At 41.9% G+C, this 26,577-nt stretch overlaps 1 protein-coding gene across 7 annotated transcripts in view; it reads left to right on the top strand.

Moving 5' to 3' along the window:
• Positions 1–26,577, top strand: part of LOC132097958 (probable voltage-dependent R-type calcium channel subunit alpha-1E) — a 146,306-nt gene that overhangs the window by 12,162 nt on the left and 107,567 nt on the right. For all 7 annotated transcript variants that reach the window (XM_059503993.1, XM_059503997.1, XM_059503992.1 and 4 more), the window contains exon 2: positions 20,835–21,336. In XM_059503993.1, coding sequence (XP_059359976.1) covers positions 20,861–21,336 — 476 coding nt within the window. In that variant the 5' untranslated portion in view covers positions 20,835–20,860. The remainder of the gene's footprint in view (positions 1–20,834; positions 21,337–26,577) is intronic.

Below are 26,577 nucleotides of genomic sequence, written 5' to 3'. Positions count from 1 at the left end.
ATAAGTCGCATCAGTCCAAAAATACATCATGATGAGGAAAAAAACATATTTAAGTCGCACTGGACTATAATGTAAATCGCATTTATTTAGAACCAAGAACCAAGAGAAAACATTACCGTCTACAGCCGCGAGAGGGCGCTCTATGTTTTCAGTGGTAGACTACAGGAGCACTGAGCAGCATCTCTGGCAGCATAGAGCACCCTCTCGCGGCTGAAGACGGTAATGTTTTCTCTTGGTTCATTTCTCTTGGTTCATGTCAAATTAATTTTAATAAGTCGCACCTGACTATAAGTCGCAGGACCAGCCAAACTATGAAAAGAAGTGCGACTTATAGTCCGGAAATACGGTATATCAAAAAAATGAATGAATTACCATATTTTAATTTAGCAGAGTGCTTAATTAAATAAACTACATGGAGGAAGATGTTGGCTTAAAATAAAAAGCTAAATTAGATTACGTTGTGTCTGAATCTGGATCTTGATATACAGTACATCTGGTTATGGTAGATAAAAATCATGTAGTCCCGATGCAAATAGGTTTGCATTCAATTTTATTTAGTATATTTTAAGAATGAGTTCACTTCACCCATAAATGAACATTTACCGTTTGACTTTCATTCTTCTCTCATATGTAGTGCACAAGGTTTATGGACCATGCAGTTTTAGGATACTTTTATGGTGCTTTTGTGTCATTTTTGAAGCTTGAATGCTTCAGTCACATTTCACATTTATTGTAATGGAAATGAACAGAGCGACTAAAACATGAGTTTAAAAAAAAAGGTCTAGGATCTTTTTTGATGACAGCAGAGTAATGACAGAATATTTGTTTTGAACGAACCTGTAAATTGATTGTTTAATGAAATTATGTAAATTTTGTTTTCACAGAATTATCTCATTTGAAATAAATAATTTTGAAAAAGAAGTGAAGATTCACTTTATGTGATCCAACTACTAAACGCTGTCAAATAAACAACCAAGCACATTCCTGTAAGTGCCAATTATAACACATCCGTTTTCTTCCCTGTGGAAGACATTTTCTTTCGAACCTGTTTTTTCTTAACCTCAAGCTCCTTACTGTCTATGTCTTTCCTTCTTGTGTTTTACGTCCCTTTCATTATCATTTGTTATTTACTTTCCTCTGTGCACAAATATATTCTTTCTCTGGTAAATAAACCGCCTCCTCCAAGCAGCAAGGGATGAGCCGCGTTCTGTTCATCATCTGTTTCAGCTCTGCGAGATACGCACACACACTCCAGTCATCATACTACAGTAATTAGACACATGCTCTCTGCTGTCTCTGTCACCTGAGCTCCGTTGTTTAGGGACTGACAGGTGCTGTAGCTCAGGTGGACATAGAGGAGAGTTCTTGCAGATGGGTCTTTGCCCCTGGCTGATCTGAGAAGCGACCAGACTTTAGGTTAGGACTCGTTTCTGCTGGTCTGCATGTCAAACAGACAGCACTTCATACCGTTTCAGTCTGTCAGCGATGAGTCATGTTCATTGTGAATGTAGCAGAGGGAGAAAAAAATAATCCTCTTCATACAAGGTTGTTTAGTCTCTCTCTATTCCACTTATGGAATATAGTTTTTCAGAAGAACAGAATTGCAGAAGAGTTAAACTTGCATGTGCAGCTGCTGGGAATGTTCAGAGGGCTAAGAACTTTCAGGCAAGTGTTTGGACAGGTTGGAGATACGCTATTGTAGTGCTTCTCAAACTTGTCCCATTGCGTTGGTAGGCTTCATCCTAGAAAAGCTGCATTTCTCGACTGCCACATTATCAAGATCCATCAAAGGATGTCTTAAATTCTTAATTTAAAGGATCCTTGGAAGGCGGTTTGCATTTCTCATCCTTGTTGGCCTGTTTTGATGGATGCATCAGCTGTAACCTTCAGGATTTCAGTCCCCTGCAATCTTTTGCACACATTCCAATTCAAGAAAAATAATTAGCTGAAAATGAATTGGCATTGAGCTAGTCCAATGTCATTATGTTATGCAAGACACAAAAAATGGTTTTGGAGATGAAGGCATTGTTTTCTTTTGTGTTGTTGTAAATTACTCACATAATGCTATTTTGTGCATAATATAAACCACTGGGAGACTAAGGCACAGATGGTTGTCATAACTGTATTTATAGGAAGTAAATTAATATAAAGATTTTTAATATGAAGTGTTCTTAAAATTATATAATAGTTGTTTCGTGCAGGCCGCACCTGCAGTGTTAACACAAAAATGCTATTAAAATTCATATATAAAGGGGTCATTGGATGATCATTTCCACAAGTTGATATGATTCTTTAGGGTCTCTTTTCAGAGCAAGCTGTTTTGTAGCATTTTCCTTTAAAGGTGCCATAGAATGCATTGATACAATGAATTTGAAATTGTTCCCTGATGTCTCCAGTGTGTGTATGCAAAGTTTTATCTCAAAATACCTCACAGATATTTTTTTATAGCTTCTTGAAACTGCCACTTTTATGGTATTAGCCAAAATGCTCTGTTTATGTGTATGTCCCTTTTAAATGAAAATAAGATGGTGCTCCTGCATCCCTTCTAGTGTTGCCAAATCCACAGTTTTCCCGCGGAATTGGGCTACTTTTACACTGTTGCCAAGGGTTGCTTTTCATGTCCGAGGGAGGGTTTTGTTGTGAAAACCTGGCAACCCTGCTCCCTTCTCAGAAGAGCGCGGAGCTTCAAGAGCTCATGCTCACAAGCATCCCGATGTTACGGTGACCATGTTACTGACCTCACACATTGCTTTCAAACGCAATTTTTAATTACCACATTCCTATTCACAATCATTCTGGTAGCACGTGAAGGCAGCATTAGTGAAAACAGAGATAATGGTATCTTAAGCAACATTAGCCTTACAGAGAGCCAAGAAGCTTTTTTGGAAAAAAAAATGTGATGCGTGATGCTTTCTTTGTCTGGAGACAAAGAAGTCTGGACGTTTGTGCACGAAGCATCAGTATTGATCCCCCTTTCAGAATCAATCTTTGCACAGCTACAGCGCTGAACTGACCCTCGTTTGTGAAGCAGTCGAGTCTGGTGTAAAATGTTAGCACAAAGTATAGGACTTTTCAGATTTTTTCTGGGACATTTCCGTCATAGTCTGGAACTGTTTGTGTGGAGGGATTTTTTGGAATTATAAAACAATAAGTGAGTGGATTTTTACCATTATAGGCTGGTTGTTTTCACACACTGCAGCCAAACAACTGTGTTCAAACACCTTATGAATTGATTTTTGATTTCTACGGCACCTTGTAAATGTTATATTATATTAAAAAACCTTACTCTCACTTCTTCTGTTGGTAAAGCTGGATCACGAATAATTTGCGTGAACATTGAGCATTTAGGCAGGCGCATTCCTTTCAAAAACAAAGGTAAACGTAATAAAATAACAACAACAATGCCTTATCCTGACATAATGAAATTTATCAAGCTCAGTGTCGATTCACTTTCAGCTGATTTCAGCAAATTTTTTGTGAATTGGAATGTGTGCAAAGAACTGTGGGCAACTGAAGGACCTGAAGTATACACCTGACTATGCATTACCCATGTTTAAGAATATATATGTGTCAAGAGTTCTCATAGGCTAGCATAAACCCACCCACACATGTGAGAACAATACATACCTATTTATGCATAAATACAGATTTCTGATATGTAGTAGCATTATTTATATTTGTGAAAGACCTTCTCTACAACAGAATATAGTGACAGATGGAAAAGGTGGAAATAATAAATGCAAAAAGGTTTGCAACTGTTGTTTTTATAATGATAGACATTATTATATAAGCCTCCTATGTGCAGCTTATTTATACCAGATCTTAATGCAGAATTAGACAAATAAACTATTTTCAAGTCTTAGTTCTTTCTGGTTTGTGGTTTTACCTTGTAGCATGATAAAAAATGAATGACAACTGTTATGTGATGCAAGAGTTTGAACAAAGGACATTTTCTCGAAGGGTCCTGCCTGTACTGCCAGAAAAACTACATTAAGCATGCCAAAGTGATCTAATTCAGTTACCTAATTCAGTCAGCTTTTTACACTTGAAAAGTGTTTAGTCTTAAGAAAACCCATTTCCAACTAAATTAAGTTATAACAGAGCTTATAGAGTATATTTATTATTCTATTTCAAAGTGTGTTTTGACATTGATGGTCTCTCTCTTTCCCTCTTTGCTCTGTGATGACGATAATTATAATGAGGATGATGATGTCGATGATGTCTATCATGACTAATAAAGCTATGATTAATCCTTCACACAGTGTATTGTACCATACAAAAAAGGACAAAAAAACCACAATCCAATGATTCAGCTAAGAAATTGAATGAAAACCTCCTCTTTTCACAGCCATGTCATAGCTGACACAATGCAACCAAAGCTGTGTCATTTATTGTCTGTTAGATGTTTCAGCTTATATTTCCAGCTTCTGCCATTTGTGAAAACTGCACCAATACTTAACCTAACAATCTGTTTCCTGGTGAATCATGAGAATTAATGCCCTCTTACAACCTTGTGTTTGTACTAATGTCACATGTAGTAAAAATACCAGTATTGCAAATAGTGTAATCATTTAGCCTATAGTTTTATGGAATAATGTCTATAAAATATTCTTATTCTGTGATAGAACAGTAAAGCTGTTGTAAATTAACTTTTTATGGTAAAATTAATTGTCCACTTGTAGCATGGTGAAATGACGCCATTGAACACAGTAGAGCAATTCAGAGGAAAACAACATTACCATGCTAGATACCTCAGCTGACACATTTGATTTAGACAGTCATTTTTTAGCTGATGGAAATGTGCTTGAGACCACTAACATTGACCATTTTTCTTCACTCAGTGGTTGTGTGAGAAAAACTCCTTATTTGCCGCTCAAAACACTGAACTTGGAAAAGAGCTTATGCTTTTTATTAACAAGCATATAAGCATGTAGAAAAATACCAGACATTTGTAGTTCTCTTACGAGAGCTCTCTTGTACTGCGTCTTAGCTAAGACGCTACGGGAAAAGTCTCTTTTCACGAAATACTGAAGCAAAAAATTATCCTTAATTTTGTATTTTTGTAAAGCGCATTTGCAGCAGTACACAGCCATAGGCGAGACGGCTCGTTCGCTCATTGGCTTGTTCTGCGGCAACTGCACAGCCTATCGAGCGCAGGCTGATGCAACATCAGACCAATAAGGGCGCTTCGCGCCCTTCTTGCCACTTCCCGCCGAAACGGGTGTGGCCCAACCTATAAAAGGAGCTCGAAAAGGCTGACTCACCTGATTTTTAATCTCTTCAGCGAAGCTCACGCATCGCTGGATCACGAGGAAGCAAGCGCCGTCTGGAAGAGCATATCAGCAGGACGAGCCATCCTGAAGCCGCTGGCATTGCCGCCTTCCACTGCCGTTCCTGCTGCGCTATCCGGCGCCCATATCCTTTACATCCTTGCTCTGTTATATCCTGTGTGTGTGTTCGCCCTGCGACGCACATTCACAAAACAGCTGCGTCTTTTTAAAGATGCCCTCGTGCGGCTCGTGCAGAGCCCCGCTCAGCGAAGGAGATCGTCACGTCATCTGCGTCTCCTGTCTGGGTGAGGACCATGCAGCGCTCGCGCTCGCTGACGGCGGATGCCCTCATTGCGAGTTAATGCCTATGGTGACTCTGAGGACTCGCCTGGCATCCTTCTCGAAGCCTGCATCATCCGCTGCGCCGCAGCGCCGTGAGAAGCGCCGCTCGCAGCGCCTACTAGAACCGCCTCCAGCTCGGCCGAGCTTGCCGGTTCCCTCTGCTTCGCCGACCTCCCCTGCATCGCTTCCCGATGCTCAGCGTCCGCTGCTTGCCGACGCGTCATCTGAGGAAGTGGATCTCAGGCCCGCGTCGGAGGAAGAAGACACGTGCTCTCTGCTTGCTTCGGGTCCGCTCGTCTGTTTTGCCAGCATTCTCCACACTGGACGGTGCTAAGAACAGAGGCTACCTGTCACTTCCGCCGGTGGAACAGGCTATAGCAGCGCACCTTTGCCCGCCCTATGCTGGACGGCGGACTAAGGCGGCGTTGCCATCCAAAGCCTGCCGCATGACGTCATCGCTGCTCGCACGGATATTCTCTGCTGCTGGGCAGGCTGCGTCTGCGCTACACACCATAGCTACGCTACAGATTTTCCAGGGCGATCTTCTCCGCAAGCTGGATGAGATGGGACCTGAAGCGATCTGTCTCGCGGATCTGAGGAGTGCTTTGGATCTCTCCCTCCGCGCTACTAAGTCCGCTGCACAGGCCATGGGACGGGTTATGGCTTCCGCTACGGTGGCTGAGAGGCATTTGTGGCTAACGCTTTCTGACATCAAGGAGTCTGAGCGCGCTGCGTTCCTTGACGCGCCGCTAACTCCTGCCGGCCTCTTCGGATCTTCCGTCAACGAGTATGTGGAGAGATTCGCCAAGATGGATAGTTGATGCCATAGCGTTAGCTTACGCTTCCTGGGGCCTTCAGTGCCCGCTGGGCGTCAGAGCACACCCCACAAGAGGCGTCGCCTCATCGTGGGCGTGGTCTACTGGGATCTCCATGCAGGATATATGTATGGCGGCAGGTTGGGCCTTGCCGTCTACATTTATCAGGTTCTATAACCTGGAGGTCCCGGCCTTGCAAGCAAGGCTGTTGTCGGTATAGTCGAATCAGGGCCCTGAGGGGAATTCTGAGTTCACGAGCACTATGCGCTGCCGACTGTTATATGGGCAGTATTGCGTAAGACCCGCATTGCCACATTGGTCAGGCCTTGCCTCGGCTGTGTGATGTCATATTGCCGCATCTACGGATGCTGCTAGATATAGGACGGAGGGCTTTTTCCCTTTTCTGTCCTGGACTCTCTGTGAGTCCCTCAGGTGACTGTGCACTGTAAATCCTGGGCGTTGCTTCAGGTTTATTGGTGTGTGATCCCTGCGCGCACGGCGTTTTACATTGGGTTCCCGTGGCGTCTTAGCTAAGACGCAGTACGAGAGAGCTCTCGTAAGAGAACGTACTCGGTTACTAAACGTAACCTCGGTTCTCTCTAGAAGAGCGAACTAGAACTGCGTTCTCTGCCGTGCGTACGATTCACTCTGGTTTGCTTCGGCGATGAAATAAATCAGGTGAGTCAGCCTTTTCGAGCTCCCTTTTATAGGTTGGGCCACACCCGTTTCGGCGGGAAGTGGCAAGAAGGGCGCGAAGCCTGCGCTCGATAGGCTGTGCAGTTGCCGCAGAACAAGCCAATGAGCGAACGAGCCGTCTCGCCTATGGCTGTGTACTGCTGCAAATGCGCTTTACAAAAATACAAAATTAAGGATAATTTTTTGCTTCAGTATTTCGTGAAAAGAGACTTTTCCCGTAGCGTCTTAGCTAAGACGCAGTACTCGTTCGCTCTTCTAGAGAGAACCGAGGTTACGTTTAGTAACCGAGTACGTTTTTTACAAATATTTGTGAAAATTAGAAAGCACAAAGAACCATGTTTATATTTATTAAAAAAATTTTAAGTATGTAAAAACCAGGATTGTACACCAGGTGTAGTTATCGCTCTCTATGTCCATATGGGCTCTAAGGGTCCATGCATTACATGATTTAACTACATTAAAATTAGGAAAGAAATTACTACAACACGGCCATTTTTTTATCCACTTGACATCAGGGGTTCAACCATAATTTTAAGAAGCTACAAGAATAATATCTGTGTGCAAAAAAAAAACCATACAAAAACAATGACTTTATTTTATTATTTTAATTTGTGAAGATGAACAAAGGTCTAATGGGTTTGAAATGAAATGATGGTGAGTAATTAATGACAGAATTTTCATTTTTGGGTGAACTATCCCTTTAATCTGTGGCCACAATATACTTGGAAATCATATTGTGGAAATCTATATTCCTGCTAAATTATTAAGGCTTCAAGGCTTTTACAACTTTAATTTACTGAATAATATTAGGTCTAGAAATAGTTAGATTGTTAGTAGAAACTGTTAGAAACTGGAATTTTACAAACAATTTTAAAGAAAAGGCAAGAATCACATTGAATTAATCATGAAAGTAGAAAACGTACTCGGTTACTAAACGTAACCTCGGTTCTCTCTAGAAGAGCGAACGAGTACTGCGTCTTAGCTAAGACGCTACGGGAAAAGTCTCTTTTCACGAAATACTGAAGCAAAAAATTATCCTTAATTTTGTATTTTTGTAAAGCGCATTTGCAGCAGTACACAGCCATAGGCGAGACGGCTCGTTCGCTCATTGGCTTGTTCTGCGGCAACTGCACAGCCTATCGAGCGCGGGCTGATGCAACATCAGACCAATAAGGGCGCTTCGCGCCCTTCTTGCCACTTCCCGCCGAAACGGGTGTGGCCCAACCTATAAAAGGAGCTCGAAAAGGCTGACTCACCTGATTTATTTCATCGCCGAAGCGAACCAGAGTGAATCGTGCGCACGGCAGAGAACGCAGTACTCGTTCGCTCTTCTAGAGAGAACCGAGGTTACGTTTAGTAACCGAGTACGTTCTCTTACGAGAGCTCTCTCGTACTGCGTCTTAGCTAAGACGCTACGGGAACCCAATGTAAAACGCCGTGCGCGCAGGGATCACACACCAATAAACCTGAAGCAACGCCCAGGATTTACAGTGCACAGTCACCTGAGGGACTCACAGAGAGTCCAGGACAGAAAAGGGAAAAAGCCCTCCGTCCCATATCTAGCAGCATCCGTAGATGCGGCAATATGACGTCACACAGCCGAGGCAAGGCCTGACCAATGTGGCAATGCAGGTCTTACGCAATACTGCCCATATAACAGTCGGCAGCGCATAGCGCTCGTGAACTCAGAATTCCCCTCAGGGCCCTGATTCGCCTATACCGACAGCAGCCTTGCTTGCAAGGTGGGAACCTCCAGGTTATAGAACCTGATAAATGTAGACGGCGAGGCCCAACCTGCCGCCATACATATATCCTGCAAGGAGATCCCAGTAGACCACGCCCACGACGAGGCGATGCCTCTTGTGGAGTGTGCTCTGACGCCCAACGGGCACTGAAGGCCCCTGGAAGCGTAAGCTAACGCTATGGCGTCAACTATCCATCTGGATAGAGTCTGTCTCGAAACAGCCATTCCCTTGGAATGCCCACCGAACGAGACAAATAGCTCCTCCGTCTGCCGAAAGGCAGCAGAGCGAGACACATAAGCTCTTAAAACCCTGACAGGGCAAAGAAGACTCGAGTCTCCATCCTCCCCTGACACCGGCAGGGCAGACAGGGCAATAACCTGAGCCCGAAACGGTGTGTTGAGGGATTTCGGCACATAACCGTGCCTAGGTTTGAGTATGACTCTTGAGTCATTGGGCCCAAACTCCAAGCACGACTGGCTCACCGAGAGCGCGTGCAAATCACCCACACGCTTCACAGAAGCGAGAGCCAACAAGAATACTGTCTTGAACGACAGATGCTGAAGGCTAATCGATTGGATAGGCTTGAAAGGGGGACCTTTCAAGGCCTCCAAAACCGCCGCGAGGTCCCACATAGGGACTGACGGAGGTCTGGGAGGATTCAGCCTCCTAGCTCCTCTGAGGAACCGGATGACTAAATCATTCCTTCCTATTGACTGACCGGACGCCGTTTCAGAAAACGCCGCGATGGCAGCCACATAAACTTTGAGCGTGGATGGGGCTCTGCCCTTATCCAACAGCTCCTGAAGGAAGGAGAGGACCTCCGTCACCTCACAACTAAGGGGTGAATAACCTCGAGCTGTGCACCAGCTGGAGAACACCGACCACTTCGAGGCATACAGACGTCGTGTCGACGGAGCTCTAGCCTGAGTGATGGTATTTAGCACTCCCACTGCGAGATCAGTGGGTAACCATTGAGTGCCCATACATAGAGGGACCACAACTCCGGTTGAGGGTGCCAAATCGAGCCCCTGGCCTGCGAGAGGAGGTCTCTCCTCAACGGTACCGGCCACGGGGCGACATCTGCTAACTGCATCAAATCTGGGAACCATGGTTGATTCTTCCAAAGAGGTGCTACAAGCAGTATTGAACATCTAGTTTCTCTCACCCGTTCTATCACCTGCGGAAGGAGGGAGACGGGAGGGAACGCATAAAGCGGGCAGCACGGCCATCTCCGTGACAGCGCGCTTTCGTTCTTGGAAAAGAACGCGGGGCAGTGAGCGTTTTCGTGGGACACAAAGAGGTCCACCTCCGCCATGCCAAATCTCTCCCACAACAGCCGGACTGTTTGCGGGTGTAGAGACCATTCGCCCGTAGGAACATTGCCTCTGGACAGCCTGTCTGGACCCAGATTCTGCAGTCCAGGCACATGCACTGCTCTCAGCGAGCGCACGTTGCGCTGAGCCCAAATCAGGAGGCGTTCTGTCAGCCTGCACAGGTTTCGGGACCCGAGACCGACCTGGCGATTTATGTAGGACACCACGGACATGTTGTCCGAACGGACTATGACGTGGTGATCCTTGATATGGGGACAAAAGCGCGTCAGCGCGTTCTCCACTGCCAGCATTTCCAGGCAGTTGATATGATGGAGCTTTTCCCGTTCTGACCATAGGCCAAAGGACGGTCTGCCTTCGAGCAGCGCTCCCCATCCCGAAGTGGAGGCGTCCGTCGACACCATTTTCACACTCGGGGAAGTCCCCAGGCTTACACCTGATCGGTACCAGCCGTTCGCTGTCCAAGGTGCTAGAGCCGCAACACAGCTCTGATCGACCTTGAAATGCAGCCGGCCAGACGCCCACGCTCTGCGCGGCACCCGAGCCTTCAGCCAGAACTGCAGGGGGCGCATGCGGAGCAGGCCCAGCCGCAGAACCGGAGATGCTGAGGCCATGAAACCCAGCATCTTTTGACAGTGTTTGAGCGCCACAGTCGCGCCACAGCGGAAAGAACTCGCTGCACGCTGAATGCCCATCGCGCGCTGTGGTGACAGCCGCGCCGTCATGGAACACGAGTTCAGAACTATACCCAGAAACAGGATCGTCTGACTGGGGTTCAGCGAACTCTTCACCCAATTGACACTGAGGCCGAGCTTCTCGAGGTGATCGAGTAAAACGGCTCTGTGGTCCATGAGCTCCGCTCATGATCGGGCCAGAACCAGCCAGTCGTCCAAATAATTCAGCACTCGTGTGCCTCTGAGTCTAAGAGGAGCGAGCGCTGCATCCATGCACCTCGTAAACGTACGAGGAGCTACGGACAAGCCGAATGGCAGGACTGCAAACTGGTATGCCTGGCCCTCGAAGGCGAATCTCAAATATCGCCTGTGGTTTGACGCTATCTGTATTTGAAAATACGCGTCCTTCAGATCTATTGACATGAACCAGTCCCCTCTGCGAATCTGCGCGAGGAGCTTCCTGGTCGTGAGCATTTTGAAACTGCGTTTCATCAATGCCTGTTCAGCTGTCTTAGATCCAGTATGGGCCGGAGACCCCCGTCTCTCTTGGGCACCAGAAAGTATCTGCTGTACAGCCCCCCCTCGCTTTGAGACACAGGCTCTACAGCCCCTTTGCTCAACAGTTTTGATATTTCGGCCCGAAGTATGTGTGCTACTTCTGTTTTGACCGTAGTTTCGACGCGCGCTGAAAAGCACGGTGGGCGTCGAGAAAACTGTAGCGAGTAGCCTCTCTTTATAATGCCTAGCACCCAATCCGAAACCCCTGGAAGCACTGACCATGCATCTGCATGAATGGCTAAGGGCTGGATGCGAAACGCGCTCTGTTGACTGGGCAACGGCGGCGCTCGAGTGTGCTGCGCATCTGAGGCGGGGAGCGCGCTGATCACAGCGGGCAGATCGCTCTTCCTCGACCCCGTTCCGGCGCTTAACCGACTGGAGGGAGGCTGAGCGGGTCCCGTGGGACTCGATATATCTGCGAGTAACCGTGGGCTGCATGTGTGCACTTTTACCACTTTCAACTCGCTGTCTGCCTGTGCAGAATGTACGTGCACGGGCCTCGTTTTTACAGAAGCCCCGCGCCGTATGTGACATAGTGTATGTGGGCACTGGGAAGTGGGCACGTTTACTATGCGGCGCGCTCGACCGATCTGTGTCGATCTTATGTGCGCTAGCCCTGTGTGCAGGGCTGTGCTTACATGTGGAGATGGGCACTGGGTAGTGGGCATCGTCACTGCATTTATAGCACCATCGGCCGTGGCCGGACGAGCATGCACGGGTTTCGTTTTTTACAGAAACCACATGACGCGTGTGACATAGTAATTGTGGGCACTGAGGGGTGGGCACGTTTACTATGCAGTGTGCGCGACCGACTTGAGTCGACATTATGGGCGCAGGCCCTGTGTGCAGGGCTGTGCTTACATGTGGAGATGGGCACTGAGGAGTGGGCATCGTCACTACATTTATAGCACCATCGGCCGTGGCCGGAGGAACGTGCACGGGTTTCGTTTTTACAGAAACCACATGACGCGTGTGACATAGTGATTGTGGGCACTGAGGAGTGGGCACGTCTACTATGTAGTGCGCGTGATCGACTTGAGTCGCTTTTATAGGCGCGAGCCCTGTGTGAAGGGCTGTGCTTATATGCGGAGATGGGCACTGAGCAGTGGGCATCGTCACTACATTTATAGCACCTTCGGCCGTGGCCGGGACACCAGGAATTACACCTTTTTCGGGAAATATCTGGGTAGCCGTGATAACGGTTTTCGTGTGCAGGCAAGCGGGCAACCGTACAGGCTTGCGCATTGCAAACAACGCTGAAACAGTCACAATCTCTGGAAACTGAAACAGCGGCGCGCTTAGGTGAGAGCCCGGCCGCAGCGGAACTCGTACACCGGCGCTTCGATGAAGCAGCCATCGTGTGTAGTGCCGACGCAGCGTCATGCAGCATGCGTAGATGGCTTTCCCAGGATGGCTTCGGGGCTCCCGGCCTCACCGTAATCCTCTGCCGCGGTCCCCGCGGCGCGGGGCGACGGCCAGTAGAGCGAGAACGGGGGTCTCGAGCTGCGTTGCTGAAGCTGTTGTGATAACGGCTTTTGTGTGCAGGCAAGCGGGCAACTGTGCAGGCTTGCGCATTGCAGAAAACGCTGAGACAGTCACAATTCCTGGAACTGAAACAGCGGTGCGCTTGGGTGAGAGCTCGGCCACAGCGGAACTCGTACACCTGCGCTTCGATGAAGCAGCCATCGTTAGTAGTGCCGACGCAGCGTCACACAGGAGGCTTTAGATGGCAACACCGCTTTTGCCGCCGTCCAGCAGAGGGCGGACAAAGGTGCGTCGCTATCGCCTGTTCCACCGGCGGAAGTGAGTGGTAGTTCCTGTTTTTAGCATCATCAGTGTGGAGAATGCTAGTGAGACAGACGAACGAGTTCGTGCTGAATATGGAGCGTTCCAAGCCTTCGCCACCTCTTCGTGAAGCTCAGGAAGAAATGAGGCGGGCTTTGAGAAGTACGCTCATCCGAAAGGGAAATACCATCCAGCCGGGAACGAGAGGGGGGGGGCGCTGGTGCAAACCACTCGCAGCCGAGACTCATCGCGGCCAACACGAGCCTTCGCCCCGGCTCCTTCTCGATGTCAGCTCGTCTGCTGGGCTTCTGAGCAGAAGGCGCGAGATCCTCGGAGCTCGCCCAGCCCTCACTGCCCGAAGCTAGCAGAGAGCGCGTGTCCTCTTCCCCCGACGCGGCCCTGAGATCGACTTCCTCGGACGACGCGCCGGCAAACAGCGGGCGCTGCCCACCGGGAAGCGATGCAGGGGGGGCCGGTGAAGCAGGGCGAACCGGCGAGCACGGTTGAGCTGAAGACGGTTCCAGAATCCGCTGGAAGCGATGCTTTTACGGCGCCTCAGCGCAGCGGAGAATGCAGGCTCAGAGAAAAAGGCCAGGCGAGTCCTCAGAGTCACCATGGCAACAGCTCGCAGTGGGGGCATCCGCCGTCAGCGAGCGAGCGCTGCATGATCTTCACCCAGGCAGGAGACACAGATGACGTACCGGTCTCCCTCGCTGAGTGGGGTTCTGACGAGCCGCAGGAAGGCATCTTAAAAAAGACGCGAGCTCTTTTACGAGTGTGTGTCGCAGGGCGAACACACACACACACACATAAAGAACAGCTTGTATATAACAGGATTGAAAGGATATAGGCGCCGGATAGCGCAGCAGGAACGGCAATGGAAGGCGGCGATGCCAGCAGCTTCAGAATGGCTCGTCCTGCTGATGTGCTTTCTCAGACGGCGCTTGCTTCCTCCGTGATCCAGCGATGCGTGAGCTTCGCTGAAGAGATGAAAAATCAGGTGAGTCAGCCTTTTCGAGCTCCTTTTATAGGTTGGGCCACACCCGTTTCGGCGGGAAGTGGCAAGAAGGGCGCGAAGCGCCCTTATTGGTCTGATGTTGCATCAGCCCGCGCTCGATAGGCTGTGCAGTTGCCGCAGAACAAGCCAATGAGCGAACGAGCCGTCTCGCCTATGGCTGTGTACTGCTGCAAATGCGCTTTACAAAAATACAAAATTAAGGATAATTTTTTGCTTCAGTATTTCGTGAAAAGAGACTTTTCCCGTAGCGTCTTAGCTAAGACGCAGTACGAGAGAGCTCTCGTAAGAGAAATGTAAATAGTATTTTACTGTAAAACAAACTCCAATAATATTTGTTATATTCAAAACTTAAAAAAACTTTTCCCCCCATGCCAACTTCTAAAGTTTCTCTCAACAAACTTGGGATTACATATACACTTAAAAAATTTGTTTCAAATTGCGATGAAAGTTTCAAATTGCGAATTGCATTTGCAAATATTTTTTTCCATGCCAGTATCTGAAGTTTCTCTTGAACAATCTTTGGATGACTTATTGAAAATTACAGTTATGAATTCCCTAACTTTTGAATCTTTACATTCAGTTTCAAATTGCGTATTGCAATTTTGTTTGCTGCCTCAATTCAAATTCAGTTCAAATTCAGTAACTGATTTGAAATTTAAAAGCCATTTTCAATTGCACACAACCTTGGTAAATTCTATGGTAATCATCTAGTACCAGGGTATATTTCAAGGTAAGTTTTTGTAAAGGGCATTGCACACTGAATCCAAAATTTTTGCATGTTAAAAAATAAATACGACCTCACGTTGTGTCAATCACGTTTACACATTGCCTCCATAACTTTCGTCCATCATAAAAAAACAGATCAGATTCGATTTTCTGCGTTTTCGCATCAGTAGCAATCATTTTGATAGGAAAGGATGACAAATATGAAAAAAATCTAATTTTCAAAATGCATTATGAAAATTTTGGACTCAGTGTGCAAGGACCTTAAGAGTTAAGGTCCATTCACACTAAGATGATAACTATAACGATAACTATATATAAGCATCCACTCCAGTGATACCTTTTTCTCTGCTGCTTTAAATGCTTAATTCTGATTGTATGTATATGTTTTTATCAGTCATCAGCTTGAAAAAAATCATTCTGAAAGTGTTTCCAATGATATCATTCCTCTGTGCCATTATCATTATAGTTGCAATGTGAAATTCTTTTCAGTTTAAAACAATTTTTAAAACAATATTGTTATAGTTTAGAGATATAATTTCTTGAAATTAATGTTGTTTTTTATTATATATTTTTTTTTTGTATTCTGTTAGTCTCAGTTGGCATAGTGCATTTCAATACGATATGTTTCTCTTTCTGCTATTAGCCATATTTGTGTCCTTTTGCGTCAGATGGAAGTGATTCTAAGAGCTGTGGAGGTTCAGAAGTTCTCATTAATGAGATAGAAATAGTCCACTGCTGATGTTCTCTTCACCTCCCATGGTAAAGCAATAAAGGGAAATCAATTTCATCTCCTGTATTTCAGGCTGTCTCTGTTGACTCGAGCTCTGCTAATACTCCCAGACAGGCTTGCTAAGTGTCGGAGGTGATGAAGGAAGGCAGGAAAAGAGGAGGAGGACAAAAAGAGATTTTGCTGCTTAAAAGGGATTTGGTCAGGGTAGCAGGTGTTTGCAAAGGTTACACGCTCTTTCACCCTCACCTTGAATTAACCAGCTCTGAGGGATTCGAGTTCAAATTCCTCTGAAAAGTGCGAGGGCATATTTCCACTCTCTCTGCCTCGCTAACACATCCGGTCCACTGTTCTAAGCGTTCAAGGCTCTAAAATGTCCGCTTTTGTCCGTTTGACTTGAAAGAACTCGAGTCACTTTTGATTATATCTTTTTTCCAACCCACCCGGGCCATTCAAAAACAGGACATTTCTCATTATTGTCTCTCCTTTCACTCTCACTTGAGTAATTCTTTCCTGATGTTCCCCTGCATTCCTCTTTCACTGATATAATTGACAGTTTTTTTTTCAGAGATGCGGCCTATATATATATGACAAAAATAATAAAAAAGAAAAAGCATGTTAGATTTCCTAATGGACTATGACTCATTGAAATGGAGTACTTTTAAAGATGACAGTAGAAAGGAAAGATTAACAGTACTGATAAAAAGAATAACCTCCTTAGGTGCTCCAGACGGCTGTGTTCGTCCTGGTCCAGGTGCAGCTTGTTAGATATTTGAGTGGAATAATGGATCTGCGTCATTCACTGCCATATATGATTATTACTGGAGACGCTCTGCTGTTGTGCTCGTATTTCTTGAGATTTACGGTTTGGATCTTTCACTTCTGTCAGAGTGTCATGGTAAATAGAGGAATGCATTGGTATAACAATAATCAAATCACAATAATATGTTGAATTTCTGAATTATTATGTAACACTGAAGACTGGAGTAATGATGCTGATAATTCAGCTCACCATCACAAGAATAAATTACATTTGAAAATATATACAAATTAATGAATACTATTTTTGTAGCCAGTATCTAAAGTTATATGTCTGGCTTATAAATAACAAAAGCTGGCTTATAAACAAAGAAGTATTCAATGGAATAAAAGGTGTGATGACTTGCACTGGTCTGTCGACCATGGTTTAGTAGTGCTACAGTACTTTTTTATAAATCAACTTTCTCATAGGATGTCTGAAACTGCAACTGATGTCACAATTTATTTTTTATATGAACTGAGTCATCAGTTTAAAAACAATTTCACAGCGGCATTGTTCAGATGTGTTTAGTTTCTCTGATCAGTGTAGGAAATGGACTCATTACGCCCATTATTAACTGACGGTCTGCCACAGAGAATCTGTCCTGGTTTTTGTAAATGCATTTTTATTTTCTTCTTTCGTCTTCTTTTTTATTTCTCAGAGTCTAATTATTGGCCTCTGCTGAAACATGGCCCAGGCAGGTGTATGTTTCTCCCTCACTGTTGGAAGCTCTTATTCGTTATTATGCAGCTGCAATTAATCCCTGTACTTCCAAGTCAATTCGTGGCCTGTCATTAGCACACCATGGGTTAGGCTACAGCGAGACTCACAACTGGGCAGAAATGAAATGGATGGACTTGGACCACTGGCATCAGAATAGAGATGTGACAAAAATATCTTCTCGCAAAACAATTTTGTCTGTTGTTTAAACATTGGCAAATAAAGATGAGTGATTTGAGAAATCGCTATCTGGACCTAGATTATATTATTTAAGAAACTGTTAAATCACAAATTAGATTATTTAGTAACTCAGTTGTGTCACAGCAATAAGATAAAATAGAGAGCTAATTGTGCCTTTTTCTAAAGTCTTCTGCAGTTTTCTTTTGAGGCAAAAAAGTTAGAGATGGAAATGATTGTTTTTGTTTCACCCCACACTTTTGTATTGGTAGTTTATTATAGTTTCCCACATCAAAAGCATTAAGCAATACAACTATTTTCATTACTGATAATGTTTCTTGAGCACCAAATCGACATAATAGAATGATTTCTCATATGACACTGAAGAACGGAGTAATGGCTGCTGAAAATTCGGCATTGCCATCACAGGAATAAATTACATTTGTAAAAATATTAAAATTAAATGTATTTGAAAACTCCACTTAGTTAAACTCCACTTAAAGCAAATGAAAGCACAACTTCTGACAATTAAACACACATTTACATACACAGCCACGTCACTGAGATAATAATATCCACTTTTAAACAGGATTTGGTCTATTTCCCGTTCACCGAAGGCTAGCATCATACTATATTTCACCCGTATTAGTGTTTGAGATGATGTTGGATGTGGGCCACTGTGGTAAATATAGTCTAAACACAAACACCCCTGCATCCTGCTGCAACTGTCAACAGCTGCCCCATTTTCAGCTGGGGTTTAATAAGATGCCACACCGCTTCTGCGTAGATTTGCGTGATGAATCACAGAGCTCGCAGCGATGGATCAGTTTGTATTTTTCAGTCACATTGTTTTATTTGGCCAGTCTTACTAATTTATGCCCTGTCAGCTCTGGCTTCATGGTGTGTTAAAGAGGGTGAATAATTAGAGTTGGACACTGCAAACAAGGTGCACTGAAAAGGAACAGATATTCACTGAAAATGTCTTTTATTTTAGACTATAAATAACCAATACTATTCCAACAGTATTTCAGCTTGAAGCTGCAAGAGATCAAAGCACATGTGTATCAGATCAGCAGAGTCAGAGTCACTATGGTGAGCTGACTAGTATTCTGTGATCATGTGGTTGTTTTCACATATGGTAATGACCTGGTTTTTTGAGAGCCAGCTAGTGATGAATGAGATTAGTTACCAGAGAATCCACCAGTGTGCTGTAAGAATCACGCCGAGAGCAGACTTTCTCTGGACTATATGTGTCTGCCTAGATGATCAGGTGTCCATGGAAAATTTATTTTGGAAATCAAAAAAAAACAAATTATTTTAAAAATCATATTTTTCAGGAGGACTGTCAAAGTTAAAGGAATAGTTCACCCAAAAATAAAAATGTGCTTAAAATTTACTCGCCATCAGGCCATCCAAGATGTATATGAGTTTGTTTCTTCATCGGAACAGATTTGGGGAAATTTAGCATTACAGCACTTGCTCACTAATGGATTCTCTGCAGTGAATGGGTGCCGTCAGAAAGAGAGTCCAAACAGCTGATAAAAACATCACAATGATTCTTAAATAAACCATACGACTGACTCTAGCCCATCAATTAACATCTTGTGAAGTGAAAAGCTTTGGGTTGTAAGAAACTAATTCATCATGGCAATTTTAACATCAAATGGTTGCTTCCGGTGTTGAATTCATTATGTAATATTGCTTTCTCCAGGAAAATATTTGTTTAATCTGAATCTGGAGAGAAATATGCACAAATCAAGCACTGTTTATTGTTCTTTATTTATTTATTTTTTAAATAACTAGCTTTTTTACTATGGATTTTAAGCCACTGCCTTAAAGTACTGTGAAAATTATTGAAATATGCATTTGTGTAGCACATTTTCTTTTAAGGTTTCTGCATCTATTGTTACTTTTATAGTGGACATAATAATATAAATAAATATTTATTAAATATATATCAATATTTTCCATGGCATATAGAAAAGCCAGCTATTTAATCACATTGCTGTTAAATACATATTATTTTGTAAGTTCATGCTTATTTCTCACACAGTAAGAATGGTTCTTTAGATATTAAATTGCTGACTATATTGCTTGGCTTTTACTGTAGGAAGGCTTCTCTGAGAATTCTGGCACTGTTGCATTGTTAAATGAAGTCTAGATATGGTTCGTCAGAATAATATGAGAAGCTAATATGGAGAGGACATAGACATTCTTGAATGAGTTGTTTAATAACATTCTTTTGCATGATTTGTGAGCTCAGCTGGGATTTTATTAGTATTTAATTTGTTTATACACAGCATAACTGATTCCCTCATTAGGTTGATGTGACTGTACTAAAACATTGTCATGATTTTTTTAAAGGCTGTCACTGTTCCAAAATTGTTATAGAGGCAACGCATTAAACAAGCCTTGTAATGCCAGCATTCTTTCTACAACAATGAAGACTCCTCATGAATGATACTTGAGAGAATGTGTCATTTCATTAGTGTCACATTTGACAGTGAATAGACTAGGCATGCTAAAACTCTTTTCCTTGATGTTCATGGCATTATATCAGCTCTGTGTTTGTTATTAATATTACAGTCAATAGTAAATGTGTTTTTTAAATCTTGATTTCATGTTGATTAACAATCATGTTGATTATTATTAAATTAAGTAATCATAATTACATTCTGTACATTCCACAACTTGAAATTTCAAGAACTAAATGTTCTGCAGGGTCATATTAATGGATTTACATAATTTATATGACTCTTCCAGTCATACATTATTATGGGTTTAGTTAATTTCTTTAAATATTGTTTTACTCATAAGTAGCCATTTCTTCAAAATTATGATGATGTTATTGAAAGGATAAATTAAAAAAATAAGAAATTTGATGTCAGTTGACATCTTGATTTTTAGCAGTTTATACTTATTTTAAAGCCTGCTTTGCCATATTTAAAATCATCTTGTATAAAGTCATCTTGAGGTCCTTGTGTTATTTTAGTATTGTTGAGATACTATTAGTTTTATATATATATATATATATATATTTTTTTTTTAATAACGTGTTTTTACATTTTTTTTAATAAAAAAAATGAGTTTTATGTTTTTTATTATTATTTTGTTACGTTGTTTTTTTATTTGTCTATATGTTTTTTTCCATTAATTTTCAATTAATTTTTCAATTAATTCATTAAGTTATTTAATTAGATCAGATTAATCTAAATTAAAATGAGATATGTTGCCTTGACAACTAGTTTATTTCAGGTAATGCACATTTTTATGTTTTTTGTTTTAATAAACTATAATAACCCTGCTTAATGAAGTGTGCTAAGCCCATTGCCCCCTGGTTTAGAACTTAACCACTGTTTGAACTTAAAATTGAAACAATAAAACAAACATTGATTTCCAAAATTAATTAAATATAATTGTCTCCTCTCTTTTTCTCTCTCTCCTCAAACAGAACAATGCTGAGAGTCTGGCCACAGAATGTTGGAATTGGGCACTTGTTCGGTCAGCGCTCAGACCCTCTCTGACCGCAATGCCCTGGCAGTCCCGTCTTTCAGTCAGGGCATGTGTGGTGGGAGCCCTCCTTCACGATGTTTCCTCCTCCAGCCTCAGGACCCAGAGAGCTGGCTCAAGCACCGGGGAACCCTGGAGGACGGATCCCACTCCTGTTCGCTCCTGGAGCCCCAGAGCCTGGCTGACAGCTTCCTGTCACATGCATCCAGTTTCGACACGCTCTACGTCCCCCATGCCCGTCCCATGGGTCTGGCGCCATCCTCCCTGGATCTCGGAGGGTTGTGCGAGGGTGTGGCAGCGTTGGGTCTGGACCCCGACATGCCCGTCAGCCCGAATATAATTAAACGGCGCAGGGGGGGACTCATTGAACAACGGGACATCATTAAAGCACACCAGGCACACAAGATCCAGAGCACCCCACAGGCCCGGCGCAAAGAATGGGAGTAAGTGGCACAGCATGCAATTTAATAATCTCTTCACACATTTAGTAGAAATGTCTTTTTTGCTAAACTTTTATTGGTCAGACTACTTACAGGAATACTTCAACTAGAAATGAAAATTCCATCGTTTACCCACCCTCATGTCATTCAAGCCTGTATGAATAATACATTTTTAATAATATTCCGGTTCACTGCCATTACAATGAAGGGGTCTAAAGCTTTCAGGCTTCAAAAAGCACCATAAAATGATCATAAAAGTAGTCCACGTGACTTGTAAGCTATGTTCCAAGTCTCCTGAAGTCAGATGATAGTTTGGTAAGATGGACAGTCCGAAATGTAGGATGTTCTTTACTTAAAAGTGCATTCATGAGAGAAGTAGCAGTGTCTGATTTACAAACAAGTTGTTGTTTTAGAGCTTGAAAGCTCCATTCATTGTAATTGCATGTAAAGAGAGAGCAGTACATTGCTAGAATTTCTTTTTATGTCCTTCTTGGAAGAAATAAACTTCTATGGGTTTTGGAACAACATGAGAGTGAATAAAAGATGAGTCTGAGGTTATTCATTTTGAGAAAATTCCTTGAAGATAACTATGACTAAGCAAAGTTTGGGAATTTTAGGGAAACGGTTTACTTCTGTGCAATTATTGATATCTAGTGTTTGAATAGAAGTGATGACATTTTCAGAATAGGCCTCCTATGTTTGAAATATCATCCAGGCATGTATTTAACTACATTTTAAAATGAATCTGAACTGGCATATAGACACCCTTGTGTTGGGTCAATAATCTACCAGCAGTCAACTGATAATGCACATTTTTGTTAGCAATATAAAATTAATCTGCAAATCTGTTTCCAGATATTGTCATGAGTTATTGAAACCTATATCACTTGAACACCAGTTTCAAAGGTGATCATGTGTTTCCATGGTGATTAGATTCCATGAACTTCAGGTTGCAAAGATGGAGGGAAACATGGGATTTCCCATTGTGTTCCATTGGTGATGCTTGTATACAGTATACTCCAGTTGGCTTTGTGGTTTCGAGGGCTAGTCTTCATCCACGTCCACTTTTTCATCATTAGGGCATGCTGATGTTGGACTGACAATTGTTAAACCAGGAGAAAAGTGGGCAGAAAAGAACTATTTTATACACTATGAGCTTACTTGTTATCGCTGCCTTATATAGCACATGTCATAACACTGGGAAATTATAGGAGTGTTGCGTCAAGCAAGATTTTCAATACACTCACTTGATTAAAAGGACTACTGAATGTAAGAAAAAAATAAAAGACTTCTGTACTTTTGCATTGGTTATTTTTCATCTCATAATAATCCATACATTATTTGTGGTGTCATTCTCTGTTTACACAGTGGAAAGAAAAAAATATTTGCATGTCTTTGCATTCTGAGCCTATTTGACATGGTTGAGATGTTCATTAACATAATTATTTAAAGAATTAATCACTTTATATGGGGTAAATCAGAACTGCTCCCTGGTGCAAAAATAAAACAAATTCTTGTATATACTTTAGTATAGTAAAATATTGGATGTTAGGTTATGTTTGAACATTTTAGATTTAACATGGCACCTTTAAAGTATAACAAGTAAATGAATGAAAAAATAAATGAATGATTGAAAAAATAAGTGAGACATAAAATAATTGTTTTAGGCATAAAATTGTGTTAACTCGACCGCTTTCATCAAAAACATGTTTGAATATCAGTTGACAGCACACTTTTATGTTTTGCAAAAATTACAAGTCACCGATCACATAGTTTTACTTTGATCTGTTCAGCAAGTCATCTGAAATGATACTATGCAAAAATGCTTGCTTTTGATTTATAATTTTGCTGAATAAGGGGTCAGCAACCATTTTGACATAATGTCCGATTTAAAATTTTTCTTTCGGTTTTGTAGATCTTTTTACTATTTAGAAGCAAGAAGTAATATTAAAGACGCCCTTTTTAGAGAGCAACAAAAATAAAATAAAAATATATAGCAGCAGACCAGATTTCATCACCGCTGCAGCACTTGCATGAGTGTGAATGGTTATAGAGAGGGTGGAAAGAGAAAGAGAGAGCTCTGTCCCGCAGTGCTAGGACATTACACTACTGAAATGATTACCTCTCATTTGGCTTTAAACACAGTATGAGGGCCTATAATGACCCTAACACCCCTGAGACACATTCAAAAACTCTCACAGCCTCCAGATATACTAGATCCTGCTCAGCTGAGCACATACTGTATCAGCTACTGGTTTGTTATTTATTTATGTTTTACCTATATGCACACTAGTGCTAATTCTGATGTAAAAAATGTTTAAGCAGTTATGAGAATGTGTCTAAAAGGCATTTTATTAGATAGGATGGAGGAGTTAAGATGAAATATATTAGGCGTCCTGTACTTTGTATATGATATGTCCTTATTTAGGCTAGGTAAACATATACCTAGCTAATTTGAACTATGAATAGCAAAGTAATCTGTTAGCCTGAAGGAAAAGCACTCTACATTCTGTCTCTAGATATCGGTGCATGTTTTTTAGTCAAGACAGTAAATTCATAATTATGTTAATGGTACAGTTACGAGAAGTGCGAAACAAATCACAATTAGCTAAGTTTTGTTTTTCTTTTACACAATATTGCTAGAATTTTACTGTAAGGGATTTTCTACCAATGCAGCGATGTTACCTGAAGCTGTTCACAAGTGCAGTGGTTCTCATCCATCTAGCCCTGCTGTATAATTAAGACTTTGAGGGAGAGAAGAAAATGAATGATCCATGGGGGATGGCTATAAATTGTGACCTGGGCTTGACTGAAAATGCAACTTGTAGGAGAGACTGCTGCTGATAATCTTTTTCTGGCTGTGCAATTTTATATTAGAGTGACTTATTAATGCAGTTTTTATGAAGGTATTTTGCTTTCAATAGAAGTGACTAAATTTAGGTCACATAAATGAATGTAACATAAATGTATTCATGTAAATGCATGTATATTGATGATTATCAATGTTTAAATAATCTTAAAGGAATGGTTAAACCAAAAAAATTAAAAATTCTGTCATTAATAACATTTTGTTCCAAACCTGTAAAGACCCTCTTTTATCTTTGCAACACAAATTAGGGTATTTTTGATGAAATCCAAAAGCTTTCTGACCCTGCATAGGCAGCTACAGAATTGACACGATCAAGGCCTGAAAGGTAGTAAGGAGATCGTTAAAATAGTCCATGTGACGTCAGTAGTTCAACCACAATTTTATGAAGGTACAAGAATACTTCTTGTGTGCAAAGAAAACAAAGATAACAACTTTATTCAACAATTTCTTCTCTTCCGCCGTTCACGATAGTACCATGACAAGTTTTCATTTTTAGCTGAACTATCCCTTTAACAGAATTTATCTCAAAGCTTATGCTTAAATGCTTGTAGTGTACAGTTTTGTAGACAGATATAAATTGCACCTATGTGAAGATTTTTTTACTAAACTGAATTTTGATTGATTGATTCATTCTTTCATTTACTAATTCATACATTATTTATAATAAAAAAAAAATTGTATTTATGTGTATTCTATTTATTTATTTATATGGATAAATGCCTTGCATAAAATGGAGATCCATCACTAATGTTTAAAGGCATCCCAGGATGCATCTCATGTAGTTTATTGAGAGAATGTCTGGACTAGTATGCAGAGCTGGAATGTAGTCAAAAAGGTGGTAAAGGAGCTCAGATATATCTTTTACATATTTAATAATATTATTATTTTGTACTGGATAGTAGTGATGGGTCATTCGCGAATGAGACGACTCTAAGAGCCGGCTCTTGTAGGTGAACGACGGGAGCTGGCTCGCATATCTGAAGAGCCGACTCTATTTAAAAAAAATATAGCCTATAGATATTAAATCATTATGTAATAATGAAATAATGGATGCATTTTATTATATTTAAAATAATTGACTAATTCAAAAAACAAAAACAAAAAAATATATTTCGACTGTCTGATCAGCCTCACATTCTGTTCCTGTCAATCATACACGAGGTGTCAACCAATTATACGGCATGAGGGAGGGGCCGAGCCATCACACACACACCACACACACATTGTCAAACTCGGAGGAGAGGAGAGGAAAAACACAACAGCTTTTGCAAACAAAACAAAAGCAGGAAAATGAGTCGGAAGCACAGCAGCATTTGGAATCATTTTAATGATAATCAGCCCCTCGAAAGTAAGGCAGCTTGCATTTCTGAATGCAAATCTCTCATAAAATAAAATATGATCAGCATTGTGTGTGTGTGTGTTCATGCTAGTTATACAAAACATAACTAGGGGGATAGTTCATTCTGACTATATAACATGCCAAAAAAGAGGGACCAGTTTAATCCTTTCAGTTATTTATTTTTCTTTAATATGGGTTCTATTATGTTGTTCAGATTCAGATTGTATTTGTAATATGTAATATGTTTTTGTTTCTATACATTCAAAAGTTGTAATTTAAATGCAAATGTTTAATAGTATTCTTTTTTCAAAACAAATCAATGCATTTTTAAAGAAATTGTGAGTATGATTTCATTTAATAATTTAATTAGAATTGTTTTCACACCTATCATAGTCAAAACATTTTTTTTTTTAAAGAGCCGTTTGTGAGCCAAAAGAGCCGGCTCTTTTCAGTGAGCTGAGTCAAACGAGCCGGCTCAGGAAAAAGAGCCGAAATGCCCATCACTACTGGATAGTGGTAGTGTGGTTTGAATGTCCAGACTTGTTGCTGGTGGTGACTTTGGAGAAACTTAATTATAACATAGTTAAAACAGCATAATTTCTACAGTTGCATTTGTGTTATTTCATACATTTGATCACTATTGTTTTTCCTAATTATAAGTAATAGAGTAGTAATAACAAGAATGAGTCTAAATAATAGCCGTAATATGTCAAAATGTGCCTTTTTTATGGGAAACCTTATGCATGATACAGAGAAGCTAGGTGTTTTCTTGTTTAGATTATGTTCAGCGTGTTCACCCATCGCCCATCAAGATAGTATTGCAACGTGACTACAGTAAGGTTACATATGAGTCACAGCTCTTGTAAAACATAAGCTTTTGTCCTCCTTCAGCACATACGTAAAAGAGCCTATGCTTTCCTTGTCAGCAAATAACGGTTTCATTTCTTTCCTTTATACAGGAAAAGGTTCTGTTTCTTTTTTATCTCCAGACACTGGAAGGACACATTTTCCAGTGGTTTACAAAACAGGCCGTTTT

The sequence above is a fragment of the Carassius carassius genome, chromosome 21 (assembly GCF_963082965.1).
Source record: "Carassius carassius chromosome 21, fCarCar2.1, whole genome shotgun sequence".
In the NCBI taxonomy this organism is placed as follows: domain Eukaryota; kingdom Metazoa; phylum Chordata; class Actinopteri; order Cypriniformes; family Cyprinidae; genus Carassius; species Carassius carassius.
This window is presented reverse-complemented; position numbering and strand designations above follow the sequence as displayed.